This window comes from Podarcis gaigeae (genome assembly GCF_964106915.1).
Source record: "Podarcis gaigeae genome assembly, chromosome: 2".
NCBI classification, from domain to species: Eukaryota; Metazoa; Chordata; class Lepidosauria; order Squamata; family Lacertidae; genus Podarcis; species Podarcis gaigeae.
Genome location: NC_139679.1, coordinates 11997729 through 12014794, shown reverse-complemented (window position 1 = coordinate 12014794; position 17066 = coordinate 11997729). Strand labels below are relative to the sequence as shown.

General features: G+C 48.2%; 1 protein-coding gene across 4 annotated transcripts in view; it reads left to right on the top strand.

Moving 5' to 3' along the window:
• The window catches only part of ASIC1 (acid sensing ion channel subunit 1), a 211106-nt gene that overhangs the window by 177938 nt on the left and 16102 nt on the right, over positions 1-17066 (top strand). For 3 of the 4 annotated variants that reach the window (XM_083728908.1, XM_083728906.1, XM_083728907.1), the window contains 2 exons: positions 13334-13484; positions 14921-15048. In XM_083728908.1, the coding sequence (XP_083585034.1) occupies positions 13334-13484; positions 14921-15048 (279 nt within the window). Of the gene's footprint in view, positions 1-1708; positions 2907-13333; positions 13485-14920; positions 15049-17066 lie in introns of those variants that run through there. The other variant, XM_083728905.1, reaches the window with a different exon arrangement.

The following is a 17066-nucleotide window of genomic DNA, read 5'->3' as shown; positions in this document are numbered from 1 at the left end:
TTAAGTCCCGGCTGGACAGCAGTGCCTTATGGGACACCGTCAACACCCAGGAGAAGGAAAATGTCCTCAAAGCAAGGAGCAACCTTAAGTGTTTGTTAGATTTGTAGCCCACCTTTCAGAAGGGTTGTTGAAATTAACGCACTTAGCTGAGATGGCGAGATTGACCTGCTTAATAAGAGAAAAGTCCTTGTTGACATTTACTAAAGACTGGAAAACTCTCCTGGACTCTTTCCATGAAAAAGAAATAGTGACATTTGAATTTGAGGATTGAAGACAATCTTTGTTTATAGAAAGTGGCGTTGTTGAGTGTTGTATTTAAGTGGATGGAGTGAATATTGTAGACAGACAAAGAATCGGAAGTTCTTTAGTTTCTGAACTTTATTTTTCTTTCTCTCTCTTTTAATCCCTTTTCTATTTCTTTTTCTCAATCTTTCTCTCTCTCCCCCCCCCCTTCTCTCTATGTTTTTATCTTAGGTTAATGTTTTAGTTTGGACAAGATTAAGCTTCATGTTCCTCTTTATAAACTCTAATAAAATCATATATATATGATTTGTATCCCACTTTTCCACCACATTGTGACCAAGGCGGGTCAGCGCTGTCACAATAATCTACCAGAGTTCTTTGAGAGTGACAACAATCATATTAATACAGATGATCTGGTTGATAAAGTGTACTTGGACTATCAAAAGCCTGTTGACAATGCACCACGCCAAAGACTCCTGATTAAGCTTAGCAGTCATGGAATCAGAAGAGAGGTCCTCTTGTGGATTGGTTAAGTCGCAGGAAGTAGGGATAATTGGACAGTTCTCCCAATGGAGGGGCCTAGAGTCCCACAAGGATCGCTATTAGGACCTGTGCATTTTAACTTGTTCATAAATGATCTTGACTCAGGGGTGAGCATCGAGGTGGTCGAGAGGGTTGATGGTTCAGTGCTGTTGAAACAAGAAGAGATTGTGAAGAGCTCCAAAAGAGTTGTCCTCAACTGGTAGATAAACATGCACAGGATTGTGCCAGCAGACTGCCTTTCTGAGGCCCTTGATTTCCGGTTGCAGTGAATAGAAAACAAACCCTGCGTCGTCTAAATTAAGTGTATGATCCTCTTGATACTCCCTGATCATGTAAGGGACCCCTGACCGTTAGGTCCAGTCGCGGACGACTCTGGGGTTGCGGCACTCATCTCGATTTACCGGCGTACAGCTTCTGGGTCATGTAGCCAGCATGACTAAGTCGCTTCTGGCAAACCAAACCAGTGCATGGAAACCGCCGTTTACCTTCCCGCCGGAGCGGTACCTATTTATCTACTTGCACTCTGAGGTGCTTTCGAACTGCTAGGTTGGCAGGAGCAGGGACCGAGCAACAGGAGCTCACCCCGTCGCGGGGATTTGATCCGCCGACCTTCTGATCGGCAAGCCCTAGGCTCTGTGGTTTAACCCACAGCGCCACCCCCCCCCATCATGTAACTATGTGTAAATAGCACTCCTGTCAATATCTGGGATCCCTGCCACAAATACAAGGGAGCTCACCTTCCAGGCTGCACCTGCTGCACTGTTCCTGCCCCAGCTTGTGGGTGCACATAGAGGGGGGGGGAGCCAGTGCAGTAGTTGTAGAGACTGACCAGCGCATGGCATGCTATCGAGAGGGGGGCCATGAGTGGATGTTGTCATAGGGGTGGGGAGGTGGTTGCTGCAGACAGCTGCAGCCAAAGAGTTTAAGGGCATTTGTTGCTAGCTGAGAAGAAGCTCTTCAGTCAATTGAGCTGACGGCAGAGGGGCAGGGCTGCACTTGGACTTATCTTGCTGACTCTCAGGCGCCATTTCCTCCCAAACCACATACATGCTCTCTCTGTGTCTGTCTCCGTCTCTCTCTGCCTCTCTCTCCCTCTGCATTGTTCCCTCCTCCAGCACCCTAATATCTGTGTCTTTTCCCTCCTTGTCAACACTTCCCATCCCAAGCTCCCGCCTCTCTCTCTTGTCTCTCTCTCTCTCTCTCTCTCTCTCTCTCTCTCTCTCTCTCCCCTTTGCTATTGCATCTCCCTGGATCTCCCCTCCTTGCCGCTCTCTCCCTGCCTCTGGCATGCTCCAGGTGGCTCTTCCGATGCCTGAGCCAAAAGCTCCCCCCTAGGCACAGCCGCCTCTTTTGGAAGCCGTAGATGCTGCGAGCTGCTCCTGCCCAAGGAAGCTGCAGGCAGACGCGCTCCACATCTCCCAGCTTGGCCTCCCTCTGACAGTCGAAGTTGAGCGAGAGATCATTAGGGAAGAAGCAGGGAGATGAGGTGATGTGGCGAGGAGTGCGGACGGGAGACAAGCTCGAGGGAGCTCCTCTTCAACCCTCTTCTTGGCGACATGGAAGGCAGCTGGTCTGGTTGTGCCACCCACCCGCCTCTCTTCTATCTCCTGGAGCAAACCAAGTTCCACGGGCTCCGCCATGCCCTCTCGGGACACCGATCGTGCCCTCGGCGTGCCTTCTGGCTCCTGGCGTTCCTGGGCTCTGTGGCCTTGCTGGCCACCTGGTCCTCCAACCGCATCCGCTACCTGCTCTCTTGGCCTGTCCACACCAAGGTCCACCTCCTCTACGCCCGCCAGCTCACCTTTCCGGCTGTGACTCTCTGCAACAACAACTTGCTCCTCCTGCGCCGCATGAGCCGGGCAGACCTCCACCTGAGCGGCTACTGGCTGGGGCTCCTCAACAAGGACCTGCAGCCCGTGCCGGCCGTGGGGGCCGTGATGCGGGACCCCCGGTGGCTCTGGCTGGGGAGCCTGCTCAACTTCTCCCACTACCTGCCGCCTTTGCCGCCGCAGGAGCAGTCCACGCGGCGCTTGCTCGACAGGCTGGGCCACCAGCTGGAGGAGATGCTCCTCTCCTGCCGCTTCCAGGGTGAGCGCTGCGGCCCCCACAACTTCACAACTGTGAGTCAGGGCCGGGGAAGGGGGGTCTTGGGGAGGCCAGCTGCCCCACTGGAGCAGGGGGTGAGGAAGGGCAGAGTGTTATAGGTGGGATGGGCCTTAGAGATGCGTTGTGTACCGCGCAATTGCAGAACGGCTGTTTCAACATGGTAAAGGGCCTTCAAATTTTGCCATGTCCCCAGAAGCTATGGGTATCTCCTTGGCAGCCCGGAATGAAAGGTCGGTGCCAAATGCATTAGGAATTGGTGAGGAATAAAAGGTTTGCTTCTTTGCAGAGCTGTGGCAGTCTTTTCATGCTAACGTTTTGTGTGTGTGTGTGTGTGTGTGTGTGTGTGTAACAATAAGTTAAGACAGTACTGTGCCTGTACATGGTCTGCAAACATATAACTTGGCAATGTGTGGTGCACCATTTACTGTTTTGGGAATTTCAGCAAGTTTCTGGCTCTTTTGAATGTTAATAGCATGCAACCAGAAGTGGGGGCTCAGTGGGCCTTTGTGGTTAGAACAGGAGGATATATTTCACATCTCCCAACCCTACCTTTCCCTCACACCTGCCAGGTGAGCTGCATACCTAGAGTGCGGATCCTGCTCACTACAGGGGAGGAGATGGACGGAAAGGAAAGGGGCAGGTGTCAGAAGCTGCATTTTCTAATTCAGGCAGATTTCAAGGCACAAGAAGAATTTCTGGATTACAACCTGCCACCACTAAGTATGGGATGATATGATGAATAGTTGGAAGATTAGTATTGTAGCAAGTGTGTTGATAGAGGACTATCAGAAATGCTACACCCACAGACCTTAAATGATGAGTTGCAGGTTGCAGCCTGCGGGTACTGAAAACAAGGAGTTGTTAAAGTGTGGCTGCTCAGCCAGAATTCAGAAATAAGAGTTCTCAGTGTCCCTGGCATCTGTTCTGCTGTTAAGGGGCCAAGGGTGTTCTGAAACAAGAGGCACCCTTTATAATGTTCTTGGACAATTTAGGAATGTGGGTCACTCCCTTAAGGGGCACCAGGCAAATCTAAAACGATTTGAAAATCAACAGCGTCCCATCGATAGGTCCAGTTTAATACCCATGTTAAGAACGGCTGAACTAGTTCTGCCTTGCTGTCCAGGGTTTCAGCACAGAACGTTTCATGGCCTTCATCGAGGAGATTTAGAGATTGGCACTGGCAAGTGTGGCGGGGGGCCTGACTCTTGAGGTCTGCTGCAGATGTAATGTTAAATCATGGTTTCACATTGCAGAAGCTAACCTATGTGAGCTTTGGCCTCTCATAATCCTCTTCCCACCCATGTGCTTCTTCTTCATAATCCCCCGCCTGATTGTGCCAAGTGAATGATAGGTGGGCGTGTTAGGATATAGTTCCGTTCCACCTTAACAGGAACAGGCATGACTGTTGTGTGTCACGTGCTTGTTTACTTCCAGCACAAGTCTGCTGGGAACTTCCGTTTGTATATTGCTTTTGCCATCTTGCTGTGTGCTTGGACAAGAAGGGAAGCAGACATGTTTTTTCATTTGTTCCTGAACTATGCCTGTAAATAATGTTTACACATGTCTCTGTCTGCCACTTCCGTTGTGAGAAGTTATTCACTCTGCTGACTAGAGTGTGCCAAGTCTTTAAAGGTATCTAAGGCTTGTGTCACTGTTTGATGCTGTTCCAAGAACTGGAGATCGCCTGGCTGCTGGCCGGTGGCCTGTCAAATGCCCCCATTTCCCCAGATGCATCCCAACAGGGTGTTCCTGCCCACCTGTCAAAGTTGACCCTTGGGTGGGGAGGGAGTCTGTTTCTGCAGTATGTTTCCCCACAGGAAATGTACCCAAAGCAAAGCCGCACCCAGTAGGAAAGAACTCCCTGCTCCGCAGCGGATTAGCAGAGGGTTAAATCCTGCTCTTGGCTGGTGTCTGCTTTGCCAGTGTCTTCTTCCCTACAGGATTCTAAACTTTAGAACTAACTAACCAACTTTAAGACTAACAACGGTTCCCTGTGATTTTAGAATACAGGGAACCATGGCTTGCTGCGACCAGGCTAGCCAACAAGTCAGGACATCTGGCTAATTGGATCCTTGCTTACCACAATTCACATGACACAGGGAACCGTGATTATTTCTAAAGTGAAAGCAGAATATTTCAGCCTTCTTCTTGCGTATGCAAAGGAGGAGAAAAGAGAAGGAGTGCATGTCAGAGGCTTGCCTCAGCTCGTTCCTAAAACAGGAAACTGTGGTTTAGCAGTATGTCTAAACTAGGCCTGAATCTTGTGGTAGATGGAAGCCATGAAACAAGAGGAGAGATGTGGAATTTCCACCAAAGGGAATCTGTGTGACATGGTCCCATTCCACCCTCCCCTGTATGATTTGCTGGTCTATGAGTGTATTTGCAATCATGACTCATCATAGATTGTTCATCTGAGTGTTTGCATTGTTTGAGTTTTAAAAATAAATGTATGAGTGTATTTATTTTCGCTCCGAACGATGGTCTAAAGATACCGTACTGTTTTAGCCACCCCCTTTCTCTTCTCAAATCCCTTCTGCATGGAACAAAGCGCCATGCTCTCTAATAAAAAGCAAACCTGGAATCTGCCCCAGGCTTCTGTCTTTTACACTCGCTTCCTTGGCAGCACACCCCAGTTCACTCAGTGTGACCTTGTTATGAATGAACATGAATGTAATCTGGCTGCACATCTTGCCGTGGGAGCTTTTTGTTCACTCCCGTTTAGCTGTGACCTGCAAGAGGCACGACACGTTCACCAGTAACTTGGAGGCAGGCTGCCTCTCTCCCACAGAGCTGTTTCTGGTACTTGTGTGGGAAGATCTTTAAGCCTCTTCGTGATCTGCTAACATACTTCTGTTTCCAACCACGAGGTGGGCTTGTTCGCAGTAACAGATGGCAGGAACCCCAATTCCCATCCCTGATGGTTAAGGCAGAGGCAGAGCTAGGTGCTCTGGTCCCCAGGGTGGGGTGCACCCGGGGGGCAGGGCAAGTGGCCCCCCAGGGTGCCGTGCACGGTGAGCAGCGGCCGGGGGGTGCTGTGCATGGTGAGAGCTGGCCCAGGGGGGCAGCATGGCAATGTCACCCCCCCATCAGGGATGGCCCGGGGGTGCCATGTGCGACAAGCAGTGTCCCATGGGGTGTGCCATGAGCGGAATCCCACAGAGGGTGCCGTGCACAGTGAGCGGCACCCATGGGGGTGCCGTGAGCAGCGGCCCGGGGGGGCACAGCAATGTCACACCCCCTTTCAGGGATGGCCTGGGGGTGCTGTGTGTGATGAGCGGTGTCCCACGGAGGGTGGCGGACAAGGTGAGTGGCAGCTCACGGGGGGGGTGTACAGTGAGCAGCGAGTGGCAGCCCAGGGAAGGCACGGCAATGTCATTCCCCCCCCCCCCAGGGATGGCACCTGGGGTGGACCGCATCCACCTCACCCACCTTCCTTCGCCACTGGGTTAAGAGTCACTGCATGATTTGAACTTTGTGAAGCTTGTTTATGTGTGTGTGTGTGTCCGACACATTTTTTTCCTCCTGTGCTGACCCTGGCATGTGTATGTGTGTATCCAGAATGCTGCAGGGCTGGGGGGCAAAGAATCATAGAGTTGGAAGGGATCCTGAGGATCATGTGACCCTACAACCTGCAGTGCAGGAATATGCACTTGTCCCTTTCAGGGATCGAACCTGCAACCCTAGCATTATCAGCACTGCACTCTAACCAACTGAGCCATCCAGCATCATTAGTCTGATTCTGATTCTAGGTTTGCCAGTATCTCCTGGAGACCATTTCAGTGCCCGCTAGAGAAGTACCTTCAGATGTCTGCAATCCAGGAGTCCCAGCTTGGGTACCCAGGGCTCTGGGTGCCATGCAGCCTGCATGGCCCTGGCACCAAAATTTGTGGGTGCCCAGCCCCTTCTTGGGGGATTTTTTGGGTTCTTGGGCACCTAGGGCACCAGAGCGTTGGCATCTATGCTGCCATCCCATTCTTTCTGGGCTGTGCAGGAATGGTTGGGAAGTGTATTATTTCAGACCCTTCCCTTGCATTAAATAGAGACCCTGGCTCCGTAAATAAATAGAAGCTTCTAACTCCTACTTCTGCAAGATCCTTGTTTATATATTGATTGTATTTACCCCCCAACACACAATTTTCCTTCAGGCAAAACATGCCCAACTCCCTCTTGAAATGAACTGCATTCTCTTTGCAACTTAGGCAGCAGTCCTGAACGTCATGACTTGGACATATACTTTGTGCACTGCGTTGCACTGCAACAACTCAACCCCAAGGAAGTTCCAATAGAAGTACGTCTCACTGAGTTCAGTGATTGCAGCTTTCAGATTAAAGGTAAAGGTAAAGGTACCCCTGCCCGTACGGGCCAGTCTTGACAGACTCTGGGGTTGTGCGCCCATCTCACTTAAGAGGCCAGGGGCCAGCGCTGTCCGGAGACACTTCCGGGTCACGTGGCCAGCGTGACATCGCTGCTCTGGCGAGCCAGAGCCGCACACGGAAACGCCGTTTACCTTCCCGCTGGTATGCGGTCCCTATTTATCTACTTGCACCCGGGGGTGCTTTCGAACTGCTAGGTTGGCAGGCGCTGGGACCGAGCAGCGGGAGCGCACCCCGCCGCAGGGATTCGAACCGCCGACCTTTCGATCGGCAAGTCCTAGGCGCTGAGGCTTTAACCCACAGCGCCACCTGCGTCCCAGCTTTCAGATTATCTGCGGCTTAATTTATTGACATGCTCGGGACTGCACTGTTAAGTTTGAATATATTATTGGCTACACCCTGCACTTTTTTCTCTTATTAATAAATTTGAATTTGAGTAAATCCAAAAGCCCATCCTGTGCATCTTTCTCCCGGTACCAGAATTTATTTGCCCCTCCCAACGCATTCTGAAAGCCTTGCTGCTTTGTAGATTTTGCAAGACATCGCCACGCGCTTTCAAGTCTATCTTCACAGCGATAAGAGTTCTTAAAGTATGTTGGAAGCTGAGACTGTTGAAATGCTCGACTAATTGGGCAGCTTTTCCACCCTTTTAGTCAAGAGGCCTGAAGCATCTAGGCAGGGAAGCTGCACAAATGTACAAATGGCCATGGAAGCATCCTTGAAAACTGAAGGGTCTCTTCTCTTTCCCTTCCGGTGGTATTTCATGACATAGATGCCATGACTCTAATAATGCCCCCTTTTAAGTCTGGGTGATATATTGATATAGCATCCAAAACCAGTTCAATTATTTTTATTTATTTGTTTGTTTGTTTGTTTGTTTGTTTGTTTATACCCCGCCCATCTGGCTGGGCTTCCCCAGCCACTCTGGGCGGCTTCCAAAAAAAGATTAAAATACTGTAAACAGGGCTGCCTTCAGATGTCTTCTAAAAGTCTGGTAGTTGTTCTCTTTGACATCTGGTGGGAGGGTGTTCCACAGGGAGGGCGCCACTACCAAGAAGGCCCTCTGCCTGGTTCCCTATAACTTGGCTTCTTGCAGTGAGGGAACTGCCAGAAGGCCCTCGGTGTTGGACCTCAGTGTCCGGGTAAAATGATGGGGGTGGAGTTGCTCCTTCAGATATACTGGACCGAGGCCGTTTAGGGCTTTAAAGGTCAGCACCAACACTTTGAATTGTGCTCGGAAACATACTGGGAGCCAATGTAGGTCTTTCAAGACCGGTGTTGTATGGTCTCGGCGGCCACTCCCAGTCACCAGTCTGGCTGCCGCGTTCTGGATTAGTTGTATTTTCCGGGTCACCTTCAAAGGTAGCCCCACGTAGAGCGCATTGCAGTAGTCCAAGCGGGAGATAACCAGAGAATGCACCACTCTGGCGAGACCATCTCCGGGCAGATAGGGTCTCAGCCTACGTACCAGATGGAGCTGGTAAACAGCTGCCCTGGATACAGATTTGACCTGTGCCTCCATGGACAGCTGTGAGTCCAAAATGACTCCCAGGCTGCGCACCTGGTCCTTCAGGGGCACAGTTACCCCATTCAGGACCAGGGAGTCCTCCACACCTGCCTGCCCCTGTCCCCCAAAAACAGTACTTCTGTCTTGTCAGGATTCAATCTCAATCTGTTAGCCGCCATCCATCCTCCAAATGCCTCCAGACACTCACACAGGACTTTCACCGCCTTCACTGGTTCTGATTTGAAAGAGAGGTAGAGCTGGGTATCAGTTTCAGGTAGAACCCGTACCAGTTTCATTATTTTTGTGGTGGCAATATATTGTGAATCATGATGTGTGTGTTTGTGTGCTATGCAAAAATCACAATGTGGGGGAAACCATGAAGCCAGCCAATGGTTCTCTGGTTTCTTGCAGCAAATCGCAAGAGCAGGCACCAGCAAAAATCACAGTGCATGGTAAACCATGGAGCCAGCCAGTGCCTCTCTATAGTTCCATCTTTATTTCAGACATTGTGATACAGTCACACCTCGGAAGTCGAACGGAATCCCTTCCGGAAGTCCATTTGACTTCTGAAACGTTCAGAAACCAAAGCGCAGCTTCTGATTGGCCGCAGGAAGTTCCTGCAGCCAATCAGAAGCCACGGAAGCCCTGTTGGACATTCGGCTTCCAAAAGAACGTTCAAAAACCGGAACACTCCCTTCCAGTTTTCAGTCGTTCGGGAGCTGGAACGTTCGACTCCCAAGGCGTTCGGGAGCCGAGGTACGACTGTATAGCGGTATATCACAATGTTTAGCTGAAGATACATCACGACGTTGAAAACCAGTTATCATCCGGCCCTAGCCCCTTGCTCCCATGCATTTTCTTTGCAAAGTAGGGATTTGAATCATTTAAACTACATGGGCATATGAGAACGAATAGAGCTTTCTGTATATCCGAGAGCTAAATTCAGGGATTCATTTTTCATAACAATGACTTGAATCCTTGCTCATGAGACCCGAGTACTTTGATGAAGACTGAACGACTTTTAATAATTCACCAGCCAGGCACACAAATTCATAATTCATCAGATGATTAACACCCCTTTGAACGGCTTACTCTCATTGACTTCCAACATCCCCAGGGTTGCAGGTTAGATGCCACAAAGACTTCACACCATGGGTAGAACTCCCACTGATGTGAGTGGACTTAAAGAGATCAGACAACTTAGCAATGTAACACATGCAAGTATTCAAAGTCAATGCAGAAGTCTGCTTGAGTTCAGTGCCTTCGTTCTGCGATGTTTCATTTTTCATACAGTTCACAATGTTCATATAAGTTTAACTCTGAACGGACCTTTATAAAAGCAAACTTTTTTTTAACCAATGAATTTTTTATTAGTTTTCCAAATTTTAAACAAATTAACAACAAATTAATTCAAATTTAGCACCAATTTAAAAATTGACTTTCCATCCCCCTTCCAAGATATTTCTTTTCCCTCCCTTCTTTGCTGCTCACAGTAAAATACTTAATTTCTAATACTTTCCCATCCGTTCCTATTTCCATTGACTGTGCATGTTCAGTTCCTGTTTAGACATTTACCCGACCATTTTTCCAATTAGTGAAATAGAATTAATCTCCCTTTATTGATGCATATGAATCATGAATCATAATTTTAAATCGTATTTCCTCCAATACAGCTTTATCATCCTGTCTTTATGCGTTTGCGAAAAAGCAAATGCTTTTATGTTTACTGGCTAGTCCACAAATAGAACCAATAAATAAAACAAGTTACTTGAAAAGAACTTGCATGCATCCAGGTTTAAATGCTTGACAAAGCATTAGTTCACATACAGAGAAGCTAGTACACACTTCCCCTCCTTGTATTACTAAAAGTAACGTTGTGACATGACTTCTCCTCGCAAGCAAGTTTTCCTCCCTGCTTTTTTTTTTAAACGGGAAAAGAATTTTATTTCAGATTTGAGGAACACAGTCATCTTTATTTCAGTTATCAGACACAGCATTTAGACTGTGCCTGTAAACTGGATCAGTAGACAGTCTCGTATAAAAATTGGTAATGCAATTAAATGCTCAGAGGCAATTTCCAATTCTATCTAGTCACTGTCAGTGCACATAAGAGGGATGAAATATTATTTATAATACCTGAAATCCAAGCACACCACTGTACTGAGTAGAGGTATCAATATCCATTAGGCACTTTCCAAGGTAAAAAAACAACAAGATTAGGCAAACATTTCTAGTAATGGAACAGAGAGTGGTTTGGCCAGTGGTTATAATAATCATAATATTTATTTTTTTAAAAAAAACAAACACAGCAAAATAGAAGAAAACTCAAAATGGTAAAAGCCAATATTTGTTGGGGAATCCCAGTGTGTTTAAAGCACAAATCGATTCCTCAGGAAAGTAACTTGAACAGCTTTTATAATTTAAAGAAATGTTTCTCAGACAGACATAATGATGAATGCATATACAATCAATTAAAAAATAATCAAAATCTACCCCAAATTCTGTTGTTGCATGATAACAACTAATGCCCATATTACTTCCTCTTTAATATAACTAATAGAACAGATATATTCAAGACAGGAGTGCCTGGCGTGCTCTGGTCCATGGAGTCACGAAGAGTTGGACATGACTAAACAACTATACTACAACAACATATTCAAACATCTATGCAACCTTAAGGAAAAGGCTGCTTCTGTCCTTTGTTTTACAAAAAGCTTTTTCTTCCCCATCCCTTCAAATTGCATTTTGTCTCCCAAAATTGACTGCGTTCATTGTAACATGAGCCTACTGTATAAAACAACGGCCACTTTATGTTCGGCTTCATATTGATTTTCAAATCAAGGCTAGGCACCGGGATTTGTGTGCTATATACCCAACATGGAGCAAAGACAGGGGCAGGATGGAGCCTAGAAAGGACATGGAACCCTATAGCATCAACCGTGGGAAGGGAGAAGAGTACACTGGGGAATTCACAAAATACTTTTATTGTGAGCCTCCTTAAATCAAGAAGAAAAAACCTCTGTGTCTTCTCAGGTGTAATGGACAAAACAAGGATGTTGGATCATATATTAGCTCAAGGAGAAGGGATAATCCAGGCCCACACAGTATTTGATGAGCTATAAAGGCTCGGCTCTGCAAGGTGCAAATGGTTAGCTCTGTCATTATGAAAAGCGACATGACTTCAAATGAGCAAACACATCCACCGTGGGGGAATAGGAGCATGCAGCTACTGATATTGCGCTAATCGGAAAGCAATTCCAGCTACTGGAGCATGCAAGGCGCTCAGAAACTACACTGGAAGACAGAGAGAAACCTGCCTCATGCTTTTAAGGGATCCTGGAATTGGGGCAAGAAAACAAACCCAGAAGCTGTGATATGAGTATATCCCTGGTGTGATCACTTACTGTCACTGTGTGAACTCGTTCCCAGCCTGCGCCCCGTTTTTATCACCTAAGACTTTAGTTTAAACATATCCATTACATAAGCGCTGGATGGGATGGACTTAACTCAGCTGGTATCTACAAAACACTTCAGTATTCCTTGGGTAAGGTAAAGGTAAAGGTACCCCTGCCCGTACGGGCCAGTCTTGACAGACTCTGGGGTTGTGCGCCCATCTCACTTAAGAGGCCAGGGGACAGTGCTGTCCGGAGACACTTCCGGGTCACGTGGCCAGCGTGACAAGCTGCATCTGGCGAGCCAGCACAGCACACGGAACGCCGTTTACCTTCCCGCCAGTAAGCGGTCCCTATTTATCTACTTGCACCTGGGGGTGCTTTCAAACTGCTAGGTTGGCAGGCGCTGGGACCGAGCAACGGGAGCGCACCCCGCCGCGGGGATTCGAACCACCAACCTTTCGATCGGCAAGCCCTAGGCGCTGAGGCTTTAACCCACAGCGCCACCCGCGTCCCTTGGATTCCTTGGGTACCAGCTGCCAAATCTAACTTCTCAGCCTATTTGTTACATGAATTGCCTGGCAGGGACCATTATCTGAGCATCTTCAAATGATTAATTACCCAGTAGAGTCTAAATACTAGTATAGCTGAAGTTATCCTTCTTCAGCAAGGTTTGGGGCGGGTGGGCAACTGATGAATATTTGCCTCTAGACTTCACTGTGTTGCCTTTTGTTCTCATTCTCTCCAGGGCCATTGGTGAATGCATAACCCAAAACCTGAGTCGCAAAGGAAATTGCAGTAGAATGACAATGCTCCAGTTCTGCTTCTGTCACACATTGCAGCCCCACCACTCAAATCCAGTACATTCCACATTCCTTCCAGGCAATTCACTTGTACATGCCCAGTATCCCTATGGCTTCAAGGTCATTGAGAATGGGTTGTTATTAGGAAAGCTGCAAAACTCCAGACGGCCAGGAGCTGTCCCTGGTGCTGAAACCCAGTGCTGAAAGGACATCCTGGGAATCTTGCTTATTATGCCTACCTGCAGGGCGTGATGGAGCGATACGCCGGGCTTTCTCTTGACCATCAAGAGCTGGCAGGGACGCATGGACTCCAAAGGAATATTCTATCTCCTTGTCTAATTTTTGTTCTTCCGTTCTCCTCCACAGGTGTACACACGCTACGGAAAGTGCTACACATTCAACTCAGGTCAGCCTGACAAGCCACCACGCATCACCAATAAGGGAGGAACAGGGAACGGCTTGGAGATCATGTTGGACATTCAGCAAGATGAGTATCTCCCTGTCTGGGGAGAGACAGGTAAGAGTTACTCCTGGCTTCCCTGACTCTACATTGACTCCTCCCTTATCCATATTTTCCTTTGTGCCACATGACGATTTCTCCTCTTCTGCTGCTGCCTCATCTTCTCAGATCTCTGACTCCCGCACCCCCATCCCTCTTGATGCCTCCTCCCAGAAATACCTCACCCTTTGTTCCAGCTTCCCATTGATCACTCCACATTCTGCCTCCTTGCCCCGTTCCTCAACCCAGTGGGTCTCTCTCTGCTTCGTTGCTTTTCTAGACCTGCGCCGACTCCTTAAACCCACACCGCACTTTCTCTCTTCCCTTCCTTTCAGTCACTCCCCCCCCCCCATTTGTGTCCTATGTGTCTCACCATGGCAACCAGCTGATCATAGCTAGGGAAGGCGATGCCTCTTATCTACAAATAGCACATTGTTCTTTGTAGGGGGGGTATGTTGTCAAGGCTACGGTGAGGCGGGGTGGGAAGTGAAGCCTGAATCCCAGGTCAAAGGTCACTGTGGATCCCAAGGGAGGAGCTTTCTAGGTCCCTGGCTGGGCCTTGATTTCAATAAAGCAGGGTGTTCGAACACAACCCTATCTGGGAATCTTTCCCTTTGACTTGGAAGACCTTTTCCCTAGCTAATGAATGGGTCGGTTCTAGGTGCAGCTAAGAAATGTTCTGGGAAGATTTACTTTTATCTGTATTACTTTATGCATTCCTGGACTCAGCCTTGCTTTTTTAAAAAAATGAAGGGGGGAGGACTGATTTCTGGTTTAAGTCTCCAGATTATTCTGGCTCCGATAACATAAAGCTAAAAATGTACCGTATTTTTCGCTCTATAAAGGACACGCCGGACCATAGGACGCACCGAACCATAGGAGGGGGAGAACAGGGGGAAAAATTCTCCCCCTCTCTGCTCAGCGCCCCATCAGCGAAGCAGCAGGAGAAACGGAGCCACTTCCATTTCTCCTCCTGCTTCGCTGAAGGGGCGCTGTGCAGAGAGGGAAAACTGTGCAGCGCCTCTCCAGTGAAGCGAAGCCTGGAGAGCAAGAGGGATCGGTGTGCACTGACCCCTCTCACTCTCCAGGCTTCAGGCAGCTATCCGCAAGCCTCCGGAGCACAGAGGAAGCTCTCCCTCTGCGCTTCGGAGGCTTCGCGTTGCTATCGCTGAAGCCAAGGAGCCTGCATTCGCTCCATAAGATGCACACAAATTTCCCCATAATTTTTGAAGGGGGAAAATTGTGTCTTATAGAGCGAAAAATACGGTAGTTGGTATTGATTGATGCAGGGGTTGGGCTGTGAATCAGACAGGGGGGTATTTTCCCTCTTTGGTCCCCATGTATCTCCCTATCGATGCAAGGTAAGGAGAAGGGCCTTCGCTTTCTGGCTCTGAGCTTGAGCCCTGCTGTGATCACCTGAGCCCCCTTTTCTACTCTCCATCTCTGTTCTGCAGATGAGACCTCATTTGAAGCTGGGATTAAGGTGCAGATCCACAGCCAGGATGAGCCACCCTGCATTGACCAGCTGGGATTTGGGGTGGCACCTGGATTTCAGACGTTTGTCTCCTGCCAGGAACAACGGGTAAGATGTGAACATTCCCTTCCCTTTCAACCAGCCTCAGATATCTGTACTAGCACATCCCCAAGGTCTAGGCAGCAGGAGAGTAGATTCCATAGCTGTCAACTTACAGATTTGAAAATAAGGGACCAGCAGCCTCGAAAATAAGGGATCAGCCTCGAAAATAAGGGATTTTCAGAGCACAGGTATGTTCACCTTCTGAGCCCCTCCAAGCCAAAGGCAGAAAGCCCAGCCAGCAGCCAAACGAAGCTTCAAGCGGTGGTTCCCACAGCACAGCAACCCGGCAAAGGAGATGCAGCAAGGAAAACCACCGTCACCTCTCCGCTGGGAAGCGCTGAGCAAAGGCCGAGTCCCCAGGCAACGTGGCCGATTTGATCGGCACAAGGCATGCAAGCTCCACCCCCCAGTCCTTCTTAGACTCCTTATTGGGTAAGCAATGCAGCCAAGCAACACAGTTGGAGCCTCCCTCCTCCCTGGCTGGCAGGGAGGGAGGGAGAGGAGCTGCTTCCTTTGAAACCCGGGAAATTTAAGGGACATCATCAATAAGGGACAGCTGTGGGACACAGTGCTGAGATAAGGGACTTTCCTGCCAAATAAGGGACGGTTGACAGCTATGGTAGAATCCCCTCTTCTTTTTCTTGCTGATGACAAAGACAACAGCAGTATTGAATGGATAGTTTAGAGCCAGAAAAACTCCGGAAAGTGAAATCTAGTACAGTCATACCTTGGAAGTCGAACGGAATCCGTTCTGGAAGTCTGTTCAACTTCCAAAATATTCAGAAACCAAAGCGCAGCTTCTGATTGGCTGCAGGAAGCTCCTGCAGCCAATCAGAAGCCATGGAAGCCCCGTCGGACATTCGGCTTCCAAAAATAGCTCCCAAACCGGAACAGTCACTTCTGGGTTTGCAGAGTTCAGGAGCCAAAACGTTCGAGAACTAAGACATTGAAAACCAAGGTACAACTGTACTCATTTCATTTATGAATTGCTCCTCATTCATCAGCCGAAAGCAATTTACAATATAATAAAAACATATAGAGAAGTAGTTACAATTGCAAATATAAAAATGCGCTCACGCGTAAACAGAGAGCTTAGAATAACAATAGCACATGCACAAAGTTAATTCACATCTAATACAGGTACCAAGTAGGAGAAATAGAATCATAGTGTTGAATAGAATTCGAAGTGTTGGTTCTGACCTTTAAAGCCCTAAACAGTCTCAGCCCAGAATACCAGAAGTAGCATCTCCACCCCCATCGTTCAGCCCGGACACTGAGGTCCAGCACCGAGGGCCTTCTGGTGGTTCCCTCACTGCGAGAAGTGAGGTTACAGGGAACCAGGCAGAGGGCCTTCTCAGTAGTGGCGCCTGCTCTGTGGAATACCCTCCCATCAGATGTCAAGGAAATAAGCAGCTATCTGACTTTTAGAAGACATCTGAAGGCAGCCCTGTTTAGGGAGGTTTTGAATGTTTGATGTTTTGTCTTGATTTTACTAGTCTGCTGAGAACCTCCCGGAGTGGCTGGGGAAAATAATATAATAAAACATTTTGTTGTTGTTGTTGTTGTTAGAATTGTAGAGCTGAAAGGGACCCTAAGGATCATCTAGTCCAACCCCCTGCAATACAGGAATATGCAGCTTGCCCCATATGGGGATTGAACCTGCAATCCTGGCGTTATCAGCACCACGCTCTAACTGACTGAGCTATCAAGCTTGGTCATGCTAAGTACTGGAAGTCCAAAAGGACTTTGGTGTGAAGGGAGTGCCAGCAAATGGTTAGTGCCAGTAAGCTGGTAGCAAGGACTTCTGACTTCTACCCTTCCCTGCATGGGAACATCCTCAGTATAAGCCTACATATTCATTGCTGTGTTTTATTATTGCCCCTGTGTTGTAAGGAAGCTGCTTTCAGAAGCATTTTTGTTGAGAAATGGGTATATGATTATTCTTTAAAATGCATAACATAAATAAATAAACCATCCTTTTAACATCAAAGTTTGAGGAGGGGAAAGGCTCTGAAAGGATAGAT